This window comes from Delphinus delphis, chromosome 14 (genome assembly GCF_949987515.2).
Source record: "Delphinus delphis chromosome 14, mDelDel1.2, whole genome shotgun sequence".
Lineage (NCBI taxonomy): Eukaryota > Metazoa > Chordata > Mammalia > Artiodactyla > Delphinidae > Delphinus > Delphinus delphis.
The window spans coordinates 28,154,519-28,182,284 of record NC_082696.1 but is presented as its reverse complement, the minus strand read 5'-3'; the positions used below and the strand labels follow the sequence as shown (position 1 = coordinate 28,182,284).

The following is a 27,766-nucleotide window of genomic DNA, read 5'->3' as shown; positions in this document are numbered from 1 at the left end:
GTTTTGCTAATAACTGTCAAATTATATTTACTTTTTTAGATTAAAAATTGAAAGTCATTGAACTGGTATTAAGATACCTAAGTCAGTAAGTATCCTTCCTGATCCTCTTTCCTATTAACATCTCAAAAAACATTACTGGGCAATTTCTCTATTCTTTCTAAGCAACAGCTTGTCTTTGGGAGCTTAAATGGCTATACATTTTCAAGGAAGCCTTTTAAGTGGTAAAAAGCGATCTCTCCTCATCCATCATGTATACTGTGTATATTCTTCTTGTAGTACATCTGTGTTAGCCTTTCATTGTTACATGTCTTACCTTTCTACACTGTGATTTCCTTGAGGAGAGGCAACATGTGCTATATGTATCTCTGTATCCAGAAAAGCCTACCACAGTACCTCATACACTGGGTACGTTACTTAATATCTTTGAGCCTATTTCTTCATTTGTCTTATAATGGAATTCAATTAAATAATCTCTAAAATCCTTTCCTACCCTAATTCCATCAGGAGTTTGGAGTAAATGTTCTTTATGATTACTCCGGACTCTAAGATTCTAGGATTAAAAAACATTTCAGTGTCATTGTATGTTCTGGTGTTTGCCTCTCCCATTAAACTATCAAAATGTGCTTTGTAGTCCATCATATCTCCACACTGCCTACCATTGTGCTTGGCACATTCAGTAAGTTTTCACTGAATGAAAACATATATACATACACACACACACACACACATACATACACACACATACATACATACATACGTACACACACATACACATAAGGAAACAAAGAAAAATATACCCTTTGGTAAATGCAATGAGAAGTATATCAATTTAAAATGGGGCTAATATGTATTTCACAGAATTGTTACAAGGATTAGATTAAACTAAATGCATGCAAAATACCTAGTACAGAGTCTGGCCTGTATTCAGTAGTCAATCAACGTGATAATTATTACTTTTCAATCTTCATTATCTCATTCAGTCCATGGACTGTAAATTAATATTCTGAAATTATATGTCAACTTCCTTAAATAGAATCAAATACTTCCTTATTTATCTTCAAATATATTCTAATTTATTCATATAACATCCTTTTTAGGTTGACATGCTCATAACATTTGTTGATAAACATTCCCTATAAATGGGTGGAAGAACTCAGAAAATGGTCAATCATTGAACACTTTTGCCAAGTGACACAAACTTCTGAACTCTCCATATTTTCCAGTAGTCATCTATTATAGAAGAAATCAATGTCCTATATGTGTAGTGCTATTTGCATTGTTTTAATTATTTAAAGTTACTATCTTTGGTTTTTTCAGTATCCTCATTAAGAATCATGTAAGCTTACAAATTGCAATGGTTTTTTAATCTTAAGAAAGCAAATAAACCACAGGGGGAAGACTCCCAAGCTTCACTATTTCTGCATAAATTAGCTCTTTAAAAAGATATATGACTTGAATATAAATATAGTAAAAAGGCAGATGTTGAAATATTCACTCCAACTTAGTAATAAATGAATTATAAAGCTATGCCTCATTGAGCCCTTACCATTATTTTTACTACAAAGAAATTTGTAGCTTTTATACATTTGCTTCTTTGTAATAAATTAAAAAAGGTTTTATAAAGCACCAATAGAGATCATGAAAAATACATTTCTCTATTTTTTTTCAAATTTTTTAAAAAGTTAAAATTTTAATATTTTAAAAGTTATAATCCTAGCATTATAACCTCAGCATCAGGAAATTTTATGTACAATCAGTGTACTTTGGTTAAGAAAATATCTGGTACCTGGGCTGCTCCTGTAATCATATTTGGAATGAAATCCTTATGGCCTGGAGCATCCATTAATATAATAACTTTGGTTTTGGTCTCAAACTTTGTCATACCAACATCCATTGTTACTCCCCTTAAAGAAAACATAAAATGGTTAGAATGCACCATAGAAATAATCAGTGTTATGGATTATTTAATAATATAGGTGAAATGACAGTCTAAATTCTTAAGTAATAATGGGAATTCTACTATATAGTCTATTATTTTGAATAATTAGGCTATCTGGAATTTCTGCTGTAACAGATTACACTGGTATGGCTTTAAAACAAGGTTTGGATACAACAAGAGCTTAATCAAAATGATTGATGCTTCCCATTTCCTTTTTTTTTTCAGTAAGAAGCAGTACAGATTGTGAACAAAGAAAGATATATAGGGACATATCTGGAGTGGGAAACAATAAATATTGCAGATGAGAAAAGATAAAAATGAAGAATGACCACTATCAGGATGTACCTTTCCTCATTTTCTTACATTTATGCTTCACTAATTATAGAAATAAACTTATAAAACTTTCATTTGTAAGGCTGGTCAGTATGTTACACATTTAGCAAACAGGAAATATCAAAGGAGATGAACAATTTTTTAACAATTGAGAGACAGGGACAGTAGTGGTTTTACATCCCATGTCATCCTCTTGGAGTCCAACACAGTGCCTCTTCTTAGCCACAAAAACATAGATTCAGATATAAGGAAGCCCAGGAGGGTCTACAAAAGTAGCAAGTCTTTCTAGACTGCAGGAATTTAAAAAGGGAAATCACATGGGCAATAAACTAGGTAATTATTCATCCTGGTTTGCCCAGGATAGTCCATAGTAAGGAATGAGCACTCCCTTCTACTACCAAAGTGTCCCAACAATTATAATGGTAAATTATGTGTTCACCCTAGCAGTCAGGTAACTGTGGGTCTCCTTAGTCAAGTTATTCTAGTTTAATCCGAAACCATGGGCCATTTGAGTTTGCAAAAATGATACTTAATTCTCTTTAATAATCCCCAAGTAAGTGCCTGAGAATAGTGATGAACCAAGACTGAGTCTGAGCTCCTCCCTGGACTGCTTTGACCATAGTCTTTTGACCCAGCTCTGCTCTGCATTTGTAACTGAGAGGATATGAAAATGTCACTCAGGCTACTAATTTCTGTCCAACACATGAGCAGAACAGAGGATTTATAAATATTTAACATGGTAGGATAAGCAATTCACTGTATTTTTGAAATGCTACTAAGGAATATATAGTGGTGAATTAAAACTCCCATTATGTATATGGAAGCTTCTGCTACCTACAGAATAAAGGAATATTCTAAAAATTGTAGCATGCTGAGCAACAGAAAACTACCAGCAGCAAAAATATGACAGCCAACTAGCAGATTTATTGTTAAAAAAACACTAAAATTATTAATTATTCTAGGAGATAGATTATTAGCTTACTTGCCTGCTCAACTCACACATGAAGTAAATTCAAACAAAGCCATTCTAACTTAATTATACTGTCCTCAATCTCTTTACCTACTTAATAGACAGTACAAAAAAACTAAAAAGCCATATGTCAATAATCTGCTTAATAAGCTGATAGGTGGAAATTTAGTCTTCTAATACTGATATCATACAAAATTCTGTTTTCCAATATTCATTTTCCCAAAATGTGTAACTGTCCAACTATTTTTTCTTACTAGGTTGTAAAACAAGCTTGTGATACTATGAAGAATAAGAAAGACACCTACAAGAAAAAAACAAAACAAAACTCAAACCACTATGATATAAAATTCTATTTACCAGAAGAGCTAAGGAATATTGTGACCTGCTTTATTGAGAATTATCTTATATCAATACTCCAAGAAAATAAACATACTTTTAAAAAGTATGAAAATCCAAATATGTTCTCTAATCATATTCAGAATGAAGACATCAGAGAACAGAGTAACTTCTTTGTTGATTCAGGATTTTCAGAGGGCTTCAGTCTTTATTATTTTGAGACAGTAGGTATATTTGCCATTTCACTTAATTATAAGTGTCCTCTTTCTTTCCTGACAAAGGTGCCATTGGCTTCCCCATCCCTACCAGTTCTAACATGAAATATCTAAAAAGACTTCAAAAGAAATACTTTGGCCAGAGGTATATGAATATCTATATTCTCCTAAAATCTCACCAAAGTTAGCATTGAACATAGTAACACATACAGAAGTAACCAAATGGATTAGATCTACCTGGTAGGAGACAGGTTTAATTACTTGTTTGTTGACTCTGTCTCATAAAAGCATAGTACAGAAAGTATAAAGATGAATTAAGCCTGGTAATTTGAATTTACCGGTCATTTTGATTCTAGACAGAAGACAGTTTACTACAAAAAGTTACCTTTCCTTTATAACCTGATATAATAATCTTATGTATATTAACATTATATATATTAATTTTAAATTAAGAGTCTTGCTCATAATTTTCATTCAAAATCAAGACAATTTGACATATACTCAGGGAAGCGACAACCGAAACTTCTCCCACAGAATAATTAGCTAAGGGTTTTTACTGCCTTTTTCTCTGCTTTTAAAAAAAATTTTTAATAAACATTTTTTAAACTATTTTCATAGAATTTGGAAGAGTAAAAAATGTATGTAGACTACAATGAAAACTACAATAAAAACATTTCCCTGATAATTGAAAACTTTTTTCTAAAAATAGTCTCTAAAATATTTCATGCTTTGTTTCATGCATATTCAACATATTTACATACTTATTTAAAAGACTATATACCATTTCAGAATGAAAATTTTGAAATATAGTGACTACCTTTCCCTTTCTTCGCCAGTCTCATCCAAGACCCATGCATATGCAAACGAAGATTTGCCAGCCTTTTTAGACTCTTGTTCATACTTATGCATAGTTCTTTTGTTTACATTACCCAGAAGATAAAGCAAATGGCCCATCAGAGTACTTTTCCCAGCATCAACATGACCTAAGGAAAATTGATTGAGGATTAATACTAGATACATTTTCTAGATGTTGTTCACATTGAGGCATTGCAGGAATATGTAATTCAATAGTTCATGTCAGTGTTTAGAGTAATAAATACCAATTTTTATCAAATAACAGTTAAGATGTCTAAATGGAGGGAAAAAAGCATGTCTCTTTAAAGGGGAGAAATTTTCCTTTATTTCTGGAAATTAAGATTATCAGTGAGACAGGCAATTTTCAAATGTTCACAAAATGAAAATGCCACAACCAAGTCTAATGACCTCTTTAGTGACTTGGCATTATTTCACCCAGAGTGACCTTGGAAACTTGACATTATGATGCAATGCCTCCTTGCTTCATGTCTATTTACACCCACAGAGAAATGCAGAGTGGAACGAGTTTCCATGCTGCCACTAGAAAGTTTCTGGGCTTAAGCAGTTGACTGACAATCCAGAGGAACAAAGGGCATTACCAATGACCACTAGGTTGAGGAGTTGCTTCCCTCCTTGCCGCTTTTCCAGCTCCGCTTTGATATCTATTTGTTGCCTCAGCTTGCTAGACTTTTTCACTGGTGTCGGTGTTGAACTCTGCTCTTCTGATGCTTGAATGGTGTGGGATGGAAGGGCTGATTTAGAAGCGGTCTCAAGTACATCAGAAGAAACAAGGCCGGTATCTTCACTAGAATGTCCTTTTTGAGGTGTGTGGAAAATATGACCATTTTCTTCAGCAGTTACTCTACAGAAAGCATAGATAGGAATAAAGTGCTTAAAACAATTCGACTGATATCCTATAATGTCAGAAGGGCAGGGAAGTTGTCTCTTCATATTCCTTACACTTGCAGACCAAAAAATGATCTTCACTAAGTGGCTAGAGTCTGTTAAGGTGGAAATGATAAGTAGCTAGACCCAAACCACACAAATACATACATGGAAGATCCCAAGAGAAAAACAGACGACCAAAAACTAAGATAAGAAGAAAATATCCCATAAAATAACTGAAATTCAATGTGTAAGCCCATAGCTTAGCCATACAATCCTATCAAAACAGATGGCATAAAGGAGATATTTTGTAAAAATTGGCATTGTGTTCCTGGAGATAAATCAGTACTAAAAAAATAGCTTTATCAGTTTTATCCCTAACTCATTCCTCCAACCAGACAGAGACTTACAATTTTTTTTGCTCAAACACTATCCTTAAGGGAGATATTGCTAAATGTGTACATTTTCTTATTACTTTTGGCAAAAGAGTTTTAATTCATTAATTCAACAAACACTTGATTCACTAAAAACTATATTAACATATACTAGCACTGATGTTGAGAAGAAAAGATAAGGAAATGAAAAAGTTATCAACTGATCCCAAAAGCTTACAATCTATTGAGGAACTCAGATATGTAAAGTAGAAGCAATACCATCTAGCTTAACTTATTTCCTCCTTGACAATGACATTGCCTCCAAAAGTAAACACTGATCTTATTTCTTCGATAGTTCTTGGACTATCCTCCATAGAAACTATAACAGTGCTATGCCATGGATAGCTATAAAGGATGTAATCTAATCAACCAGACTACGATTTGTCTTACCTTTCCTTCACAGAATTAGGACACAGAATTAGGACAAAGAACAGGTTAAATTGCAAGTTATTAAGAATGAAACCAATTACATGTGACTCAATGTGGATCTGGCAGAGAAGAATTACATACAGAAAGCAGTTTACAAAAATAACTTAAGGATTGCAGCTAATGGAAATGTATACGAACAGTGAATCTGCCAATATTTTCTTCTTGCCCACAATAACAAAAACAGATTCATTGTTCCCCCTCAGGGTGTTTTTACATGCTCAACACTGACCTCCTCCTACGCCTCAGGAAAAAATCACATTCGTTATATTTGCAACTTCATTAAAAGCCTCATATTCATTCCCATTTTATTTGGTTTTGCAAATCTCCACTAACCAACTTTGGTGTTCACTTTTTAACACTGCTTAGACAGATTAGCTTCATCTCAAACTACAGGGAAAAAATACCAGTATGTGGAAAATGTTCCCATTCTTTTTTTTAAGAGTCCAACCAAGTTAAGTAAATCAAATTTAAACTATAATTTGCAAACATTTATTTGAATGACCACAGCTAGTTCTCTAAAACAAAAACATGATAACTCTGCATTTAGGGGAGTAAAAAAAAACCCTACAAATTACAATGAAAGTATTCAACCAGAATGACTAGTCACGTCACAGAACCTGGTTCTGATCAGACCTGAGAGAAATCACAATCTCTGGCTGCAAATCTTTCTGTTTTCAGTGACAGAGGCTTTTCTTCAAAGGAAAGCTCACGCTAACTCCAACATGGAAAACAGATAAAAGCAGAACAGCTATGGCTGACACAGTGGGTTGAGGCCTGAAACTCAGCTCATCCACCCATCCAGGCAGCCCTGCTCAGGATAGGAAGAGCGTCACAAAACATGGCCTGACTCGATTATTTCATTTACAATTCAGTAACATGAAAGGTTTGCTTTTCTTTCACTTTCATAATAACATTCCCTTCAAGTAAATTTTAGGCAAACTGCAAATTAGTTCACTAAACTGTACAATGTTAGAGAAAAGGGTCAAAGTAATTAGAAAAGCATCGACGAAAGTCTGTACTTAGTAAAAACTCCTGCGTAATATGAAGTAAAAGCTAATGTTTTAAGATTTTGAAAAATCTCAAAGATGAGATCTAAAAATGACCATTCTGGGTTCAGGATTATAATTACTGACTGGTACAAAAGAAACTATAGGTTGGTTGAATATTTTTTCAGGTGCTTTCTGATATAATTTTGTAACCTTATCTACTATTTTAAAGTGACCGGTCTGTTTTTTTTAAAACCATCTTTCCAAGAGTGGGAATATTTCTACATGAATCTAGAGGCTTAATCTTTCTTTGAGAGTTATTTAAATGATACTGGAAAGCTCATAATTTAGATTGAAGAGGTTAAGCACAGAGTTATTTGTTCTCTATGCAAGGTTCTAATGATTTTTACTTACTGCACTTTCTAGAGAAATATTTACTATCTTTACTATTAGTGAAGAAAAAGTTTGCTGTTTCAGTTTCTTCTAAGAAATGCATTATTCTTTCTTTATAAGCTGCCACTGGGAATCACACTATGTAGAAATCTATGATGCTGAAATCTTGACTCAAAAGTGTTTATGTTTCTCTGTGCTTTCTTGAGACCAAATCAAAACAACAGCCTAAGTATTATCCCTACTATAAATGTCCCCCCAAAATCCTATAAAAGTATTTGAAGTAAATACAGCTTGGTCCTTGAGCAACTATATGCATTCTGAGTATCTCCATTTGTACTTGCAGACCTTTCACATTCTGATGACGTCTTCCACAGGGCCACATCAAAATATTGGCTCACAGGCTGCCTTTTACCTTTATATTATTTCCAGGTTTATTTTTAAAATAAAATGTATTTCTCCAAGGACTCTGATCAATAAATATTTAAACAACTATTCTACGAAAGGAATATGATGATGAACATTAATGGTCCCTGTCCTCATGAAGCATATAGTCTTGTAAGATTTTGAAACGCTTGCATTATACTTGTAAAGCATAGAGGTGGGTTTCTAAGAATTATTTACTTATATTTACTATTTATTTTTTTCTTGATCATTTATTACCCATTATTTTTATAAATATTCACATAACTATGCATTTACTTCTAATATATAGATTAATATACATAGACAAGTCTAGAATCAAGCCTATTTTCTCATTCCCTTTTCTTTGTACTATGCTCATCTGCATGTTGCTTTCTAAACCTTCTGCATAAGATTATAAAATCCTTAGAACAAGGAATTGTGTATTCTATTTATTTTTTCCTCTCTCAATGAAAATAATTCCATAATAGGATTAAATGGCACTCAAGACATGAGAATAAAAAAGGTACTTATGATTCTTACAACCCAACCTTCATTCAGAGAGAAAAGACATACATTGAGCTTTTTGTTACTGAATCAGGATTCAGAATTATTTTAACGGGCTAAAGTTACTCAAATTAAAAATTAACGTTTTCATTCATTCATTTAACTAACATATACTGAATGTCTACTATGTCCTAGATATGGACTTCTTTCCCTCACTAAATTTGAAATCTAATGAATAAAGTCTTGCTTCTATAAAATAAAACAAAAAAAATGAACTAGGTAATCATTAACATTCTTCCCAACCAAGACTCATGGATACTTCTATTAATTTACATAAAAGAATGTTGTAAGGGAGAAAAAAATGGCTGCTGAGTTTGTATTTCCTGAAATTGGGGGAAAAAAATCCTCTATTGTTTATATTTGATAATAGTGTTTCGTGTCTGATAGACAAAATATATATAATTTATAAATAATAGATTTAGGAAATGATTGAAAAACCTGAAAACTTTTAAAGAAGTTTAAAGTTAATGTCTTTAGGGGAACTAAGATCCCACATGCTGCACGGTGCGGCCAAAAAAAAAAAAAAAAAAATTAAAGTTAATGTCTTTAAACTGTGCTGTTATGTCTCAAGCAACCCACTTTCCTTGTCTATAAAAACTCCTGAGAGAATCCTAAAGACTGTGAAAAGAAAGAATAAATGAGTGCTACTAAAGTATGACTTATTATCATTTCTCACTAGATATTTGCAATTCTAGGTAAGTTTTATTTTATATTTTGTCTTTGTTATACTGATCCATTTTATTCAGTATGAAAATCTAAAAGAGTTTAAAGATAATAGTAAAAAAATTTTAATTAATGATTCCTTGATTCACCAACTACATTTAATTCCCAAACACTGCTTGCTTACACCATCTAGTGGCAAAGGATTCCCTACCTCACAGTGCTAGATTTCACAAAATCATAGGTTTTTAACGTTAAAGTAGCTATATTTAATTTGTATAAGGAAATTGACAGTGAGGTAGGTTAATATACATAGGTAAGTCTAGAATCAAGCTTAATTTCTCATCCCCTTTTCTTTGTACTATGCCATACTGAGGACCCATTATACTTCAATGATTATATTATGCAAAATTGAAATAGATTCTCTTTCTTACAGTCTAACAAGAAGACAATACTAATTTCAAAAAAGGGGGGAGGGGTTAAAAACCTTACCCAGGCACTTCAAATCCCATAGTTTGCTTCTTTCCAGATACAGTCATTTTAGCAACTTTTGGCACAATTTCAGATTCACTTCGAGATGACTGGGAATCTATTGATTTTCCTAATGAAAGAGTAAAATATAAAAGTCTAGTTAATTCAAATTGATTCCTAGAAATATTTATTACACATTAAATACATATTATGGTAATTTTCACAGAATCACATCTTTATACGTATTTTTTCTCTAAAAAATATTCAGTGAAATTTTAAAATGCTGAAAGAAATTCTTCTGTCACCCTATTCTGGGAAATCCCCCATTGTCAGGACTCTGCTGTGCTTAACCTCCACCAAATCTCTTCCTAATTTTGAACTGACTCTTAAGTTTCAGTATTAAGAGGTCACAAGGTGGTTTCTGCATTGAGCCTCATTCTGACATTATACCTAGACCCTGTATCTCCCTCTCCTACCACACCCTTTCACAATACTAAAATTGTCCAGTCAGTTAGCAGATGGCTAAACTATTTTTAATCATGATACCTACAAACTGATGAGCAAGTTGAGAGGCTGCTGAATTGTGCTAGATACTGCATATATTTTACTTGCTCACAATACTAGACTTAGTAAGATATTTGATATCTCCACAGAATACGGGGGAAGAAGTCAACATAGAAAAAGTAAATTAAGAACATGAAGGAGAATAAATTACGAGCTAGATCAAAGTAAGACTTTTATGCATTTGATCCTTTAAAAAATATATATGAAATTCTTCAGAATGTATCTTTATTATTTTCAGTAAGAGTACCATCAGGATTGGGTCCACATAAAACTATGGAAACCGCATTGCTACACTGGTAAATATATATACAGAAATTACTTTTAAAAATTAGAAAAGATAAATTAATGTACATAATTCATTCAAAATGTTTGCTATTTGCTTACTATATGTCAAGCACTACGCTGGAAATATAGTGGTGAACAAAAGCAGACATAATCCTTGTACTGAGAGAGCTTACAGTCTAGTGGAGAAAACTGATCACAAAAAATAAAATTACGACTGTTATTAGTGTTATAGTCTGTATACGGTACTATCAGATTTGGTGACAGGGCACATGAATTAGAGTGCTTCCATAGGAAAATGAGAGTTAAGTGAAGACACAAAAAATGAGCAAGAATAAACTACCCAGAAAGGAAGAGCATTCCAAACAGAGAGTAGCTGTATGAGGGCCCTGCTGTAGGAGGCAGCATGGCCTTCAGAGGGAGTAAAAGCAGAGGGGAGAGGGAACATAGTTAAATGGAGTTGAAGAGGGGGGCAATGGCCAGGCAATGCAGGACCTTTAAGCCACAGCAAAGATCCTAATGCTTTTTCTAACACATCTGGAAGCCAACAAAATGATGTAAGAAAGTGGGGGGAAGGGAAAGAGAGGAGAAGATAAAACAAAGGGTCAAACTCAAAGGAGAAGTCTGGGCTGGAGCATATATTTATGATTCATCAGCACATAATTAGTTGTTGAAGGCACTGACATAAGTGAGATCACCAAGGGAGAGAATACTGAGTAAGAAAAGGAGTGGTCTCAGGACAAAGCCTTGGAAGAAATTCAACCTTTAATCACAGATAGAGGACAGCAAGAAAGAGGACAGTAAGCCTACAAAATGGTGACAGAGGAGGGCCGGGGAGGATGGTGCCCAGGAAGCTAAGGGAAGTGGCATCACCAGAGTCTGAAGTTGCTGTTCAGTCAAGTGAGACGACCGAAAACATTCACTAGTGACACGATTCCTTTAGATAAAGGTCATTGGTAGAGTTAGCAAGAACCATCTGAGAGAAGTGAGGGAAGGCAAAGCCAGAATGGGTTAAAGAAAAGAAGGTGAGAAAACAGGCAGCAAGTACATGTCCACTATCTCTTACGCATAATTCCAAAATCCAAAAGCTCTGAAAAATTAAGGTTTTTTGTTTTAACTCATTTGGAAGCAAAACCTGACCTGGACTAAAGTGAAGCTTTTTGTAGCCCTTATTTATCCCATTTAAAGTGGAAAGCCATACATTTCAGTGCAGAAATAACAATGTGATGATTAAAGGGTGCTGCCCCAAATTCCACTGGGGTGATCATACCACAGACGTTAATGCTTTTCTCAATCCAAAAAATCTGATTTCTGAGTCAAATCTGGTCCCAAGGGCTTTAGATAAGCAATTGTAGATATGGACTAATGACCCTCTCAAAAAAATCTGGTCGGAAAGGGAGGAATGTGGTAGAATGGTAGCAAAAGGGAAACATGGCATCATCTGATGGAGAACATAAAACTGAAAGGGCTGGCTGAAAATATCAGGAAGAAAAAAGATCATGTCAGATATTTTAGAATTTCTGAGAATGTAGAGAGGGATGGGACATAAAGCACAGGTAGAAACTGAACTAAAATAGGAGAAAGGCACTTTTACTGTAATAGAAGCCAGATCTCAACATTCTCATACAATGTTGAGAAGCTAGAAGATGAAAACCCCTGACAGTTAGCTTCTATTCTCTCCGTAACATAGCAACAAGTTACCTGGTGAGACTGAGGGTGAATGAGAAAAGTAAAAAGACTGGTGAAGCAAATACAGTTTTCAATAATCTTTGCACAAAGAATGAGTTGAATACACACAAAAACAGGGGAATCGTTGGATAGTATTGAGGGTCCATTTAAGACCTGCAATAACGAATCTGCAGTGGAATCCATCTGCCTATCCATGTGGCTTTTTCCAGCAAGGTTCAGCCATTCAGGAACATGCACAGAGAAGACACTGACTGCTTCATTCAGAGTGAAGTTTCTACCCAACAGGTACAAAAAAAGGGCAGAGTAACAAGGTGGTTGAAGGTACTGGCAACAAAAGGGGGGAAAGTTATTGAAATGATACATAATGAGCTCTAAGCTGAATTAAACAAATAAAATGACAAAGGAACAGTACTGATGTACTGAAAGAAAGTTGAGGGGTCCAAAGGTCAAGAAAAGGTAACAATGTAAGAAGTACAACTAGGTGGCTGTTGTCAGAATGGGACAAGCGGTTTCATGATTTCGGAAGAGGCGGAGTTACAGTGAATTGCTGACGAGAGGGGAAGGTCACTGGAAATGAGGGGGTCAAGGAACTGCAAGTCCAGGCCGCTGGACTTGTTTCTTCACATTGATGCACAAGCTATGATCATGAAGAGTTTAGGGTGTAGAAGAACACTGTCAGCCAGCTTCCAAAGTCTTGATGAATAAGGAAAAGTAACCATGAGATTGTTCAGGAGATGAGAGCAGTGAAGAGTAATAAAAGGCTGGTTCGGGCAAAAGACAGAAACTTCAAAGGAGCAGAGATGGAAGGGGAGAAAAGGAAGGAGGGTGGGTGAAGGAGTAATTGTTGGAAAAGGCAGAAAAGAAAATAAAGTTGACCTTCCAGACCCTGGGGTTTGAGAGGATATACATGAAGTAAGGCAAGGAAGTAGAAAAAAACACTAGGAAAACAGATTGAGAATTGTGGAGGGGTTTGATTTCCAGGATAAAAGCAGTTCCAAAGTTCTAGCAAAGGTAAAAAAGAGTGAGAGGTGAGTGAGTGATAAGGAAGGAGGAAACTGAGAGCATGATGGTGATGGTGATGGTGATGGTGATGGTGATGGTGATGGTGATGGTGATGGTGAGGGAGAGGAGGGGGCAGGGCAGTGGTGTGTGTAGGTGGGGAGAACACCCTGACTGATAGAGGCATGGCAGACTTTGGCCTCTGTCAAAACAGGGAAAAAGAACCGTAAAGCATAAAAACGTCTCAGTCCAGGCTATACAGGGCTAATCCCCACTTCCTATTAAGATTAATTTTAATACCTTCTATTTTGTGTGTAAAAAATCCCTTGACTCACTTATACATTTAGTACATTGAAGTACTGTTAATGTTGACTTTTTTAAAAAAGTAGGTGGATCTTTAAGCAAAGAAAAGTCACAATATGAACCTGTAATATTTCTGGGGATGCAGTAAATATATTATTTTTCATTTCTGGTGATCCTATCTAGAGGATATCAAACCTCAAACCTAAGATGTAGTATTTCAAAAATTTGGTTATGTAAATGAAAGTATTTTTTTAGAGGAAAAAGTACTACAGATCTGAATATAACCCATTAAAGCAATGGTTCATAAACTTTTTTATTTAGGTCAGATACCCCTTTGAAATAGCTAATGAAAACAATGGGACACTCTTGGCAGAGAAATACAGCACACACAAAATTTTGCATGCTATTTCAAGGGGTTCAATAATTCCAATCCTAGAACCCTCCACTTGAGAGATAACCTTGATTCAGGCTATTTTGGAAATATGTTAATTCAATTTGATGTTCTCCATAGTCAATGAAAACATACATTTAGTAAATTTTCCATTAAGCTGTTATTAATGGCAATGTGACATACTTTGACTTATCCAACCGCATTATACAGTCCCCCTCGTAACTAGCATCATGCTGATGACAGGCAAAATCTACTGACAGGTCAGAAATGAACTAATAACTAAAATAATCAGTCATGGATCAGTAAGAGATACATATATCCATCACATAAAAGTGTAAAATGTTTACTGTATTCCTTCATCTTCCCCAACCAAATAACAAATTCATTTTCTGTATAACAACCTCAAGAAACTGAGCACTGAAAGTCCCAAAATAATGGCAGCATATGGAATGAGTACTGGATGCAAATAAGGAGCTTGGATTCTGATTCCTGCTCTGCCACTAATTAACTGTTACCTACCTTACAGCTTAAACAGTTCATTTAATTTCACTAGCTTCCGTTTTCTCGTCTACATAATGAAGTAAATTAAACGGTTTCTAGTTCTGTGGATGTATGTGTCTGTGACTCCCAAACCATTAAGGTGTCCTTTAAATCAAATAGCCTACTAGAAGGTTAAAATGTGCCATTCCAAAGAAAAGTACCAATGTCCTCCCCCAAGTCATGTAAAACCCACCCACCAAATCATAGTCACCAGAAAGAAACATGTTCTGAAGATTCATATATTAGTGATTAATATATTAGTGATTAGTGTTCAGTCTCTAGTAGGATGAAGAATTGATCATCTTTTAGATTTTTCATTTGGATGAAAATAACAGCTACCCAGTTAATCAAGTCCAACCTGCTTGTTTTGTAGACAAAAAAAACCAACAACAACAAAACCAAGGAACAAAGAAGTGACTTCACCTTAGCAGCAGGGCATGTACTTAATTAATCAGCTCACCTACCTGTCCACTTCTCCTTTCTCATACTCCATTTGTCTCTAAAGCAACGCTTCTTCTACCCCTAGTGGTTACCCCTTGCTGGACTACTTCTTCCAGAATTCTACTGTTTCCTTCCTGGGGTTAAGATCTAAGCAGCAAAATCTACTTGGCTCTGTCTCTTGAATATGAAGTTATCTAGGTCCCTTTCCTGAAGACATTTTTCAATGTATATTCCTTTGTAAAGGATTCAAAGCCAAATTTCCCTAGCACCACACGACTGTCATAGACTTGCTGAATTTAATGAAACTTCCTGCTTACATATCCACAAGATTTACGCTCTTTCGACTAATTCCTTTGGTCTTTACAACACAATCAATATTAGACTAACTAGCTCTTTGAGGATAAGAAATGCCTCATACACCTGTCCACATAGTACAAAGCACACAACACAGTGCTCTACTCACAACAAGCATTCAAGAAACAGAGTTTAATGATCAACCCCTAAGGGTTTAAGTTTTGAAACCTTGAGTTGATCTCTATTGTTTTTGCAAGTTATCTTAGTTCTCTTCTTAAGGCAATAACCTCAATTTACTCTCTACCTACTTCCTGCACTTATAATCAGCCACCTTGGACTTCCCTGGTGGTGCAGTGGTTAAGAGTCCGCCTGTCAATGCAGGGGACACAGGTTCTATCTCTGGTCAAGGAAGATCCCCTATGGCACGGAGCAACTAAGCCTGTGCACCACAACTACTGAGCCTGCGCTCTAGAGCCCGCGAGCCACAACTACTGAGCCCAGGTGCCGCAACTACTGAAGCCTGCGCCCCTAGAGCCCGTGCTCCACAAGAAAAGCCACTGCAATAAGAAGCCCACGCACCGCAACGAAGAGCAGCCCCCGCTCGCGGAAACTAGAGAAAGCCCGTGTGCAGCAACGAAGTCCCAACGCAGCCATAAATAAATAAGTGAATGAATGAATAAATAAATAAAATACCAGCCACCTCCTAGTGTTTAGAGCGCTGGGTTCTAGAAAGTCCACCTGGCACTTCCTATGGGCACTCTTGTACGCTTTCCTGCCAGGAGGTTTTTATATGCTCTTTTTTACCTTCACAGCAACCACGCAGAATGGGTATAATTATTCCTACTTTACTTTAGAGAAACTAAAGTTCAAAACAGTTGATTTGCCAAAGATTATGCAGCCTTGGGCAGTGACAGAGCTGGATTAAAAAAAAAGGTATGAATCATATTTTTTTCTTTGATGTGGACCATTTTTTTTTTAAAATCTTTATTGAATTTGTTACAATATTGCTTCTGTTTTATGTTTTGTTTTTTTGGCCCCGAGGCATGTGGGATCTTAGCTCCCTGACCAGGGATCGAACCCGCACCCCCTACATTGGAAGGTGAAGTCTTAACCACTGGACCGCCTGGGAAGTCCCTCAAAGAGTTTATACACTATTCTGAGACAATTATAAACACTGTGGAGATTAAGGTGTAGAAAGAATAAGCAAGAGTATTCTATGTATGCACCTGAGTAATTAGGAACAACTTAACAAATGAAATGAGATTTGATCTGACCCTGAAAAATAAACAAAAAGGAGGAGAAAATAACATGGAAAAGTCATTTGTAAGGGTTAATGGGGCAAATATTCTGAAAAAGACTGGGCAGTGATCAATAAATTTTTAAAGACTATATAACTGAAGCTTTGAAGGAAAGAACTCTTTAAAACAAAAAAGATCTTTTATAGATTTATTTTCAAGGACTATTTTCTCATTCAATAAGTAGAAAGTAAAACAATATTAAATATTCTAAATTAGGGAAGATAATAATTGAGACTATTTAGAAATGGGAGAGGCTAAATTAAGAAGAGGTAAGAGAAAAACCATAGAAACTTATATGTAATAATGATTTCTTCATAAAAGATGCTGCCATGTCTCATCAGTCTATAATTCCCTAACTTCTCCGTAGCCATTAATGAGGCATCCCCCACTCTTCAGTCCTAGGGTGCTTTAAACTCTACGGATATCTTCCACCCTGCAGTAATCAGTTCTAGTCAGCATGGCTGGAAATCTAAGGCTCTGCCACCAAAACATTCACGACCTTGAGCCTTGACCTAGTCATCAAATACTCCAGAGACTGAGTTTATCCCATGTGCAAAATAAGGGTATCACCACCAATACCATCTACCTGACAAAGATTTTGTAATAAATATTATACTTGTAAAAGCACACCAACTATTTTAAAATATTCTCAACAACAACAAAAAAGACCTTATTCTATGGAATTATCTCATCATTGTTCATAGAATGTCCTTGCCAGAAAACTCATAAATCAAAAATAATTACTGAAGTTTGTGGTCAATACATATTTACTGTAAGTATCTTTAGTTTGACTGGATGTTGTTGCACCCATTAACCGCCTTTATTTTTTAAATGATTTTAGGCATTTATAGGATCAAAAAGTGCTAGAATAAACATGCACCTAGTCACAGATAAGCAGTAACACAAAAAGTATACCTCACCTTGGCTTGAACCCAGTGGTTTTTTTAATTCGCTTAAGTGTCATACAAGTTAAGTTTCAAGAGTACATACAAAAAAAGAGAAGAACATGCTAAGCTGATGTTCATCTGGAAAAGTAAATGTGAGAGAATGACCAATAAAATTTTTAAGTTAAGGATAATGATAGGGGACTAGAACTACCAAGATATCAAATATCATAAAGCTGAAGTAAGTTAAAATGTGGTAATGGCACAAAAATAGCTTGATGAATTAGAATAGAGCATCTGTAAATGAACCAATTAATAGTAATATATTTATGTTTGCTATACATAAAAATAAGAACTGAATGTTCTTATAGGAATATATAGGTTACACAGTTTTAAGTAGGAATTCAACATATGCAAAGAGATGTTTCAAATCAGTGGGAAGAGAATGGGTTATATTCAATATTGTATTGGGAATACTGGCTATCCATTTGAGAAAAAGACTCTATCATACGTTTATGGTGTTTCATACATAAATTCCTTGTTGATTAAAGATATGAAGACTAATATAAAAATATATTTGATTTTCAAATAAGGAAGACTGACAAATTTTACATAAAATTTTTAAAAATTTTCCCTGATTAAAGATACCACAAGCAAACATAAAAGTATGTGAGGAAATACATACAAGGGGTTAATATATGTGTGTGTGTGTGTGTGTGTGTGTGTGTGTGTGTGTGTGTGTGTATAAAGAGCTCCTACAAACCAATAAATAGACCAGTTCAAAATACACAAGTCAAAGAAAGGTGTGGCAGAGGAAACGGGGGTGGGCGGGGTGGGGACGGATAAGCAGGAGGAGCAAGGGGAGGACTGAAAAGAGGAGATGGTGGAAGGGGGGGACAAACGGAAAAACGGCACAGAGGAATAAGTAAAAGGATTTCTACTTTTTTTTATTAACATCCAGCGTTGCAAAGGGAAATGGGGAAAAGAGCACTATCTGACACCGTTGGCAAGAGTACAGCCTTGGTACAACCTTTGGCAGGGAGAAAATTTGATAAAATAAAAAACTTTACTATATACACTATATTTCTGGGAATGCATTCCACAGAAATACTAACGCTACTGTGCAACAATATATGAACAACATTGTTTACCGTGATGCTGTCTGTAATGGTGAAAAAAACTGTAGATGTACCTCAATAAGGGAATCGTTAAACAAATTATGATGTATCCAAACAATGAAATAATTTGCTTCAGATAAAATAGTAAACCTACATGCTTGAAAAGAAAACAATAACACATTAAATGGGAAAAGCAATTGCAATATTATACAGCAAAGATGCTATATTATTATGTTATTGGCATTAAAAAGTCTACAAGAATATAAGTGAACTTTTAAAAGAGATTACCTCTACAGAGAGAGAAAGAGAAATATCGTATGAATCCCTTATATGAAGAATCTAAAAAGAAATGATACAAATGAACTTATTTACAAAACAGAAACAGAGACTCACAGACTTAGAGAACAAACTTATGCTTACCAGCGGGGAAGGGTGGGGAGAAGGGATAGTTAGGGAGTTTGGGACTGACATGTACACACTGCTATATTTAAAATGGATAACCAACAAGGACCTACTGTATAGCACAGGGAACTCTGCTGAATGTTATGTGGCAGCCTGGATGGGAGGGGAGTTTGGGGGAGAATGGATACATGTATATGTATTGCTGAGTCTCTTTGCTGTGCACCTGAAACTATAACAACATTGTTAATCAGCTTTACTCCAATATAAAATAAAAAGTTTAAAAAAAAAGTTATTACTTCTAGAGAGTGATATTAGGAAAGAGAGGAAGTGACTTTTCATATCAAAATTTACATACTTCTATGTTACAATGACTATGTATAATTTTTATAATTAAAAACCTTTAAGTGAGAAGCATATATATTAAAACATTTCAAAACACTAAAAACTTATTTCTATACTATTCTTCAGAGATGCTCTTGATTTTTTCTTATTTCATGTTTTGAAACAAAGGTACAAAGTTCATCCAATCAATAATCCAATGACAACTTTATATTCAGAATGCTCTAGTAAGGCTGAAAGTAATGCTCTAAACAGTTTTGTCTTTTGTGTTAAGTAACCCCTTGTTAGGCTCTGAGGCTTCTTGACAGCAAGGACTGAATCTTTTGGATTTTTCTATTTCCGCAACCAAAGTATGTGATACATGGCACTTCATTTATACATGTCTGTTGAATGCTGAATTGAATAAACAAAATAATTTCCTAATAGCTCTTTCAATGCTCTAATAAATTCCTAAAGGAATGAAGGTGAAAACTAAAGGGAATTATAAATGTGACGTCTTTGAACATGTCATCTCTTACGGGGAAAAAAAAACATGGTCAAATCTATCCTGCTCTTCTCAGATTTTCTAAAGCAGGATTTCTCAACCTCAGGACTACTGACATTTTGGGCAGGATATTTCTCTGATGGAGGCAAAGGGGTGTCCCAGGTATTGCAGGATGCTTAACAGCATCCCCAAAATGTCTACAGATAGAGCCAAATGTCCTTTGTGGGGCAAAATCACCTCCAGTTGAATACTGCTCTAAATAGTTATTAACAAAAGAATTAAATACATATTATACACCCAATAACCACTCCATGTCAAAATCCTCCAATTCAACTCTCACTTGAGAGTCTGGTAAAGTAGGTAAGACATAGACTCTGCTGCCACATAGCCTGGGTTGAATACAGGCCCTGCCACTTTAGTTATGTGACTTCAAGTAAGTCACTTCACTTCCCTCAGTGCCTAGTTTCCTCATCTGTAAAATGGTAACAATATTAGAACCTACCTAATAGGTATGTTAAGAGAATTTAATGAGTTAACACATGTTAAGTGTTTAGAGTAATGCCTGGCATATATTAAGTACTGAATGATTCACACCACATTGAATCTATAGACACAAATTACTCTCTGACAATCACATATTAATTCATGGTGGGGAGGGAAATTGTCAGCTGTATGACACTGTGCTAGGTATTGGAATAGAGAGATCAAAGAATAAGACATGATTCCTATCCTCAAGAAACCTTAAGTCTAATAGAGATACCACACAAACATTATTACAGTATGAACTGATATAATGCAGGTACAGTGACAGTGCATAGGAAAGGTACTAACCCACCATACTGGAAGAATTAGGCAAGGTTTCCTTCAAAAGATTCCTAATGAATCTTGGAGGGAAAAATAAGGAACAGGGGCTCAGGGAATGTGACACAATGCATACAACTGACAGTAGATCGGCATGGCTGGGATATAGGGAAAGAGATTAATTGTGTGAGACTTAAGGACAGAAAAACTGGCAACTCATTTAGGGCCACATATAACATTTAGGTACTTAACTTGATTTTGAAACATAAGAGTCACTAAAAGAATTTAAGCATTGGTATGACATACCATATTGTGCTTTAAAATGAATTGTGGAGACAAGACTGAGAGAAAGCACATAGAAAATTGTTGTACTGATATGCGTAAGGAATTCTATGAACTGACGTAAGATAAGAACGATGGCGATGGAGAAAGGGTTATTTAAAAGATACTACAAGGTAAAATTAGGAACGTTTGCTGCCGGAATGTATGTAGGAAAGTGAGAGAAAGAACAGTTCCCAAATTTTCTAGCAAGGAAAAGTGGATGCCTATGTCATTACCCAATAGAGAATACATTCCAGAGAGCTAAAGAAGTCTGCTGGTCAGGATATTGCTTCTCTTCGATAGTCTTTTATTCAAGAGCAAAATTAGAGCAGTCCATAGAGGAACTGCTTCGTCCTAAATAGATGGAGATTGCCACCAATATTTTGTGGTTTTTTAAACACTGCTTAGACACTATCTCGGGTCTTTAGAGTTTTTCAAGTTAAATTATAACATTTACTTGTCATGGGGGACACAAGATGACTAATACTCTCTGTTATCAGGTAGCTTTCATTCTAGATGTGATGGACATGTAGAATGACAAGACTGAAAGAAAATATAAACAAAGAAATTAAGAGAATTTTGCATGAGACCACAAGTGCTATGACTACAGCTGAGCAAGCACTAGAGCATAGGAAATAAGTAAGAGGGGCAAGCATGAGAGACAATATAGTAACAGAATATGGTGATGAATTAAATGTTAGGGAGGCAAAAAAACAGAGATCTAAATCCCTAGGGCTCTAAATTAGATATGAATATAGAACACATTGGATCTGAGATTCTTTCAAGACAAATAGAAATTGGATAGAAACCTGGATAATTGAGTCTGCAGAACAGAAGAAATGAGAGCACCATTAAAACACAAGAAGTAACTTGAGACCTGGAAATGGATGAAATAACGTACAGAAAATGAAAGGTGAGAAGGTAGCAAATGTCCAATGAAGGAATGCTGGCTAACAGAGCCAGGCAGAAAATAAGCGTTCACATTCCTTGTACAGTCCCTACATGGAATCGAGGTTCATGCAATCATGCAAATTTGCAGGTTGTATTATTAAAGGTCATTTGGTGCAGTCCACCATTTTACAGAAGAAAATTTAAGTAGATTTCTAAAGATCACGTGCCTGGTAAATGGAGTCTTTTTCTCCAGGCTGTTTCCAAGGAACCCTCTCCGTTCTACCATGTTTCTGGTTGCATTTCCTCAGGTCCTCATGGAAGGGGATTTCCCAAGATAACCAAACCAGGTTTATTTTGAAGTTAAAAGTATACTAAACTTGCTCAATCAAGTGCCTCTATAAAATGTTAATGCTCTGTCCAAATCATGATTTTCTGATTTTTAGTATCTACTCAGATACTTCTGATAATAATGTTCAAATCAGTAATGCTGACTTCATTTAACGTTTGCATTTCAAAATCTCCTAAGAATACAGTTACAGCCTAGCAGTTAAATCATTCTCAGCATAACAAAGAAGTTTCTATTTAGTACAATTTTAATTTCCAGTGGGAAATTACAAGGGTAGGCTAGTCTTCCTCTAATAACAAACATCTAGACACTATCTTCTTCACCTTTTGCTTATGCTCATTTTAGGTGGGAAACATGACATTTAGGGTCTAAAGCATACGTTATAGCATAATACTATCAATTTTAGGTCACACGTGATAATCCCAAATTCTTTTATTTATTTATTTTTTTGCGGTACACGGGCCTCTCACTGCTGTGGCCTCTCCCATTGCAGAGCACAGGCTCCGGATGCGCAGGCTCAGCGGCTATGGCTCACGGGCCCAGCCACTCCGCAGCATGTGGGATCTTCCCGGACCGGGGCACAAACCCGTGTCCCCTGCATCGGCAGGCGGACTCTCAACCACTGCGCCACCAAAGAAGCCCCCCAAATTCTTGAAAATGATAATTCCAGACCAAAATGATGTGACTTGAAATAAAAAACCATTATTGTATATTTTGATGGAGCATATATTGTTTTCATCTGTATTGTAAAATATCAATATAAGTATGTGCCTTACCTCTCCAACTAACCTCTGAGTTCCAAGTGTATTTTTAAAACTTTTTCCACAAGATCCAGTCCAGTGGCCTAGTACATACTAGGCACTCAAATATTTACTAAGATTACATAATCTGATATATGGAAAAAAGTAATATATTCTCTGAGCCAGGGATTCTCAGCTTGGGAGGAGAAGGTAGATCAAGAAAACAAGCACAGCCTTGCCCCCGCCCCCTCTGAAAATCATTGTCACTGACAGATCTGATGCTGACAAGAAAGTGGTATATCTCAGGTGTCCTGGGACAGAAAAAATTATTGAGAATGACTTATCTGGTATAAAACTAATTTTATAGATGAAGAAGTGAGGTTCATGTAAGTTAAACAATTTGTCCAGTTTAACATTCTTTGCAAATTATATCTTGTTGCCTGGTCTGAGGTTCATAACTAAAAAGATGTTTGAAGATCTGTCTCAAGTCAGGAAACTAGTTCAAATGACCTTTTAAGGTTCCTGCCCTCATACTCCTAGTTTTAAAAAATAACTACTTAGCCTATTCAGTGAGAATCTCTCCCCCACATATATATCATTAAATCTCTAAATGACATCAGCTGTAAAATGTTTGAACATTTTAATACTATTAGCCACATCAAATAGGGTATTAGTTAATTAAAACTGTTCTCTAGGAAATAACATTCTTAAATCCAATTAAAAACAACCAAGGGTTATACCCCAATAAAGATGTTAAAAAAAAACAAAAAACAAAAAACAACCAAGGTTTGTTTTTTGGTTTGTTTCACATAAAATCCATAACTAAACATGAGAGGATTACAAGGGACATTTTAAAAAATAAGCTTGTTTACCTGATGGCATTAAGTAATTTCAAATTTGAATAGGACCTATAAAGTAGTTTTTGTTTAAATTTAAAATGCCCTTTATAATTTTTTAATCAATATTTTTAAAGTAGTCTGTGGATCAAACTGGGACGTAAAAATTGACTCCACGTTTAAAAATGTGTGCTGCAGTTAGAAAATGAAAAAAGGGAAAACACAGGATACAAAATTGTATGTATAACTGTATGTACAAACCTTAATAACATAAAAAATAAAAATGCATAGAAAAAAAACTAAAAGGAAATGTGGCAAAACACAAGATTTTTGTCTTTGGGTAAGAAAATCATGAGTGGGACTTTCCTGGTGGTGCAGTGGTTAAGAATCCACCTGCCAATGCAGGGAACATGGGTTCAAGCCCTCGTCTGGGAAGATCTCACATGCCGCGAAGCAACTAAGCCTGTGCACCACAACTACTAAGCCTGTGCTCTAGAGCCTGCAAGCCACAACTACTGAGCCCGTGTGCCACAACTACTTAAGTCCGTGCGCCTAGAGCCTGTGCTCTACAACAAGAGAAGCCACCGCAGTGAGAAGCCCACGCACCACGATGAAAAGTAGCCCCCGCTCACCACAACTAGAGAAAGCCCACACGCAGCATCGAAGACCCAACGCAGCAAATAAATAAATAGATAAATGACAAAAAAAGAAAGCAAATCATGAGTGATTTTTCCCCTTTTTCTACATTAAAAATATATTACTTTGATATTTAGGAAAATATTAAGTTAATAGGTGATTTGAAAGACTTCAAAAGGAAGAAATTCTTTTTGTATTTATATGGTTAATATAGAAGACAAGTTTACAACTTAAAATCATTCAGATCAAAACACCCTGAGTTTAAAAAACATTTAAGGTTCTTTTTTTTTAAACTGAGGTTTTCCAGGTAAATACAATTTTTGCCATCAATCATTATAGTTCCTATAAATGTTTCAATATGGGCATACCCACAAAAATAAAGATTTTCAAAATTTCAAAGAAATGAGTGTTAAATTTTCAATGAAAAACTATTTCAAATAGAAAATCATTTCACTGAATCTGACTACACGTTTAAATTCTAGTTACCAGATGTACATTCAGAAAGCACACCAACTAGGCTACAAAGAATAAACCACTTCCTTCAATATTACAACCACACTGTGATTTCTTTAGTATGAATTATGTTTTCATTTTAAAACAACCTTCATATAGCATAAACTGCCTCATCAAATCCATTATGCAGTATCCATCTCCTATGACACAGAAGACAAAAATGTTGTATCCTAAAAAAATATTCACTGGGATCAGATTTCAATTTTCTATAAATATCATTGAGCCGGCAATCTTAAAAATTAAAAGAAACTTTTGATGAATAGATTTCAACCTTATATTGGGCTGGATTATATGCCTTGAAGTAGTATCCACAAAATTTTATAATCCATGTAATTAATTTAAATTATATTAGGACCAATAAGAGTTCTTGCTACTTCAAGAGTTAAGAAATAAAGGCAATACTATGTTACTAATAATTTTCCTTTAAAAAAGCCATTTATATTTCATTTTTAAATATTGCTGTAATAAAAATTTTGTTAGACCAGAAATAGGACAGCCTATAAAACAAAGCGTTTTATTTTACAGAATGAAACTGTATATACCAAAACCCTTTTTCAAAAAACTAGACAAATGTAGCAGTGTTCCTCACCATTCTTCCCTAGGCCTTCTGTTTTAACTTATTCTAAACTCTCCCTGAGAGCTCTAATCTATATCACCATCACTGGAATTATCTACCCTTAAGCATCTCCCTAACAAGTCCTGTTAATCCTTCATGTCTTAAGCTTCGGCATGATGTTATTAAGGGCAAAGCTAAGAATGTATATTTGAGAAATGCCTCCTCAACAACACAGAATAATCTAAATATAATGAGCTCCTACTGTCTGCCAAGAAATTCTATAATGGCTTCATTTAAGACTTCATTTAACATCAAAACTACCCTAAAAAATAAGAATTATTTTTATCCTAATTTTGCAAATGAGAAAACTGTGACACAGGATGTTAAGTAATTTGCTAAGGGCACACAGCTAACAGATAGGTGGTTCCACTAGAATGTAAATCCAGTCTACACAAGCAGCTGTGCTCTTCCAAATCACTGTGGAAACTAGCAGTGAGAATCGACAACTTCTAGTCATAAAATCAGAGAAACACTAAACATTTAGGTAGAGGAAAAGGCACAGTAGAAATAAAAGGCTCATAGTATGCATATGAGCTGAAATAAGGAAAAGAGTTAATAAGAACCTTGCTGAAAATTTCAAGAAAGGAGTCCAACTAGCGAGAGATGATAAATGATAATTAAACTGGCATTAATAGTCAAAGACATGAATTTTCATTAATATTCTCAGTATTTAGGTGTCATTTACACCATTTTATTTTAGTGACTGTAAAATACACACATGTGCACACATACATGGGCCTATACAGATCCAATTTAATCCTTATTTCAACTTTGTCTTCAATTTCTTTCCTAAATTCTATCTTTGAGATTTTCAAGAACATGACTGTAAAAAGGGAGAGGCTGCTGTATTTGAATAATCCTAAACAATTTAAGTTTTAAAAAGATATACACAAAATGGGAAGGGGGAGGGATAAATTAAGAGTCTGGGATTAACATATACACACTACTATATATAAAACAGATACTACTATATATAAAATAGATAACCAACAAGGACTTACTGTATAGTACAGGGAACTATACTCAATATCTTATAATAATCTATAAGGGAAAAAATCTGAAAAGGAATAGATACATATAACTGAATCTCTTTGCCATACATCTGAAACCAACACATTGTAAATCAACTAGACTTCAATTTTAAAGAAAAAGAATTAAAAAAAATATATACGGTAGGTCACAACCATCTCCACACTTCATCTTGAATTCATAATTGGGGCAAAGAGTCATTCCTAAATAACTTAAGAAAACTTAGTAATATCCAATATTATCCAATATCCAGAAATAACTCCATAATAACAAATGTAATGAACTTTAAAGCAATTAATAAAGGGAAGGAAAGGGAAACTAATATTGTTTTAAGATACTACTATATGGTACAAGCTGGGTTAAGGATAAATCATAATACTTTGAGATAGATAATATTTTTGCCATTTTAAAGAAAAAAACCAAGTCTCAGAGAAATCTAGTAAGTTTACAGATAGCAAATGAAAGAGCTAGATTACAAACTATAATCTGAGAGCTATCATCCTTTTCTACTATACCACATGCCACTAGTCAGAGCATAAAGTTGATGCATCTTTTAAATTCTAATGAAACTCTGAAAGAAAATAAAGTTCGACCACTTTTTACACTTTACACAGAAATAAATTTTAGAGGAATTAAATGTCTTAAATGTAAAAAACTCACATAATAGTTCTCTCAAAAGAAAACTGAGAATATTTATAACCTAGAGGTTAAGGTTTTTTGGGGTTTTTTTTAATCCAAGACTGCAACCTGGTAAGTTAAAAAAGACAGATATAATGGCATCCAATTTTTAAATTTTTCTGGAAAGATACCATAAATAAAGAAAATGAAAAGATTGGGAAAATTATTTACAATGCATATACTAATAAAAGATTAATATCTATAATACCAAGACTTCAATTAATAAGAAAAAGACAACCCAATTAAAAAATGGGCAAAGGATATAATTAGCAATTCACAAATTCAAATTGCAAGTGAATATATGAAAATATACTCAACTTCGTTAATGGTCATGGAAATGAAAATTAAATCAGCAATGAGACATTAACTTGTTACCTGTCAGACTGTCCAAAATGAAACATAACACCTCTCATAAAGCAAAGGCCATATCTATTTAAAGCAAACAGTATACCTTTAAAA

The 27,766-nt window shown here is 34.8% G+C and overlaps 1 protein-coding gene across 3 annotated transcripts in view; it reads right to left on the bottom strand.

The window, feature by feature from the left end:
• Nucleotides 1-27,766, bottom strand: part of HBS1L (HBS1 like translational GTPase) — an 81,890-nt gene that overhangs the window by 20,064 nt on the left and 34,060 nt on the right. For all 3 annotated transcript variants that reach the window (XM_060029926.1, XM_060029928.1, XM_060029929.1), the window contains 4 exons: nt 9,894-10,002; nt 5,248-5,510; nt 4,611-4,776; nt 1,787-1,904 (listed from right to left, as the gene is read on the bottom strand). In XM_060029926.1, the coding sequence (XP_059885909.1) occupies nt 1,787-1,904; nt 4,611-4,776; nt 5,248-5,510; nt 9,894-10,002 (656 nt within the window). The remainder of the gene's footprint in view (nt 1-1,786; nt 1,905-4,610; nt 4,777-5,247; nt 5,511-9,893; nt 10,003-27,766) is intronic.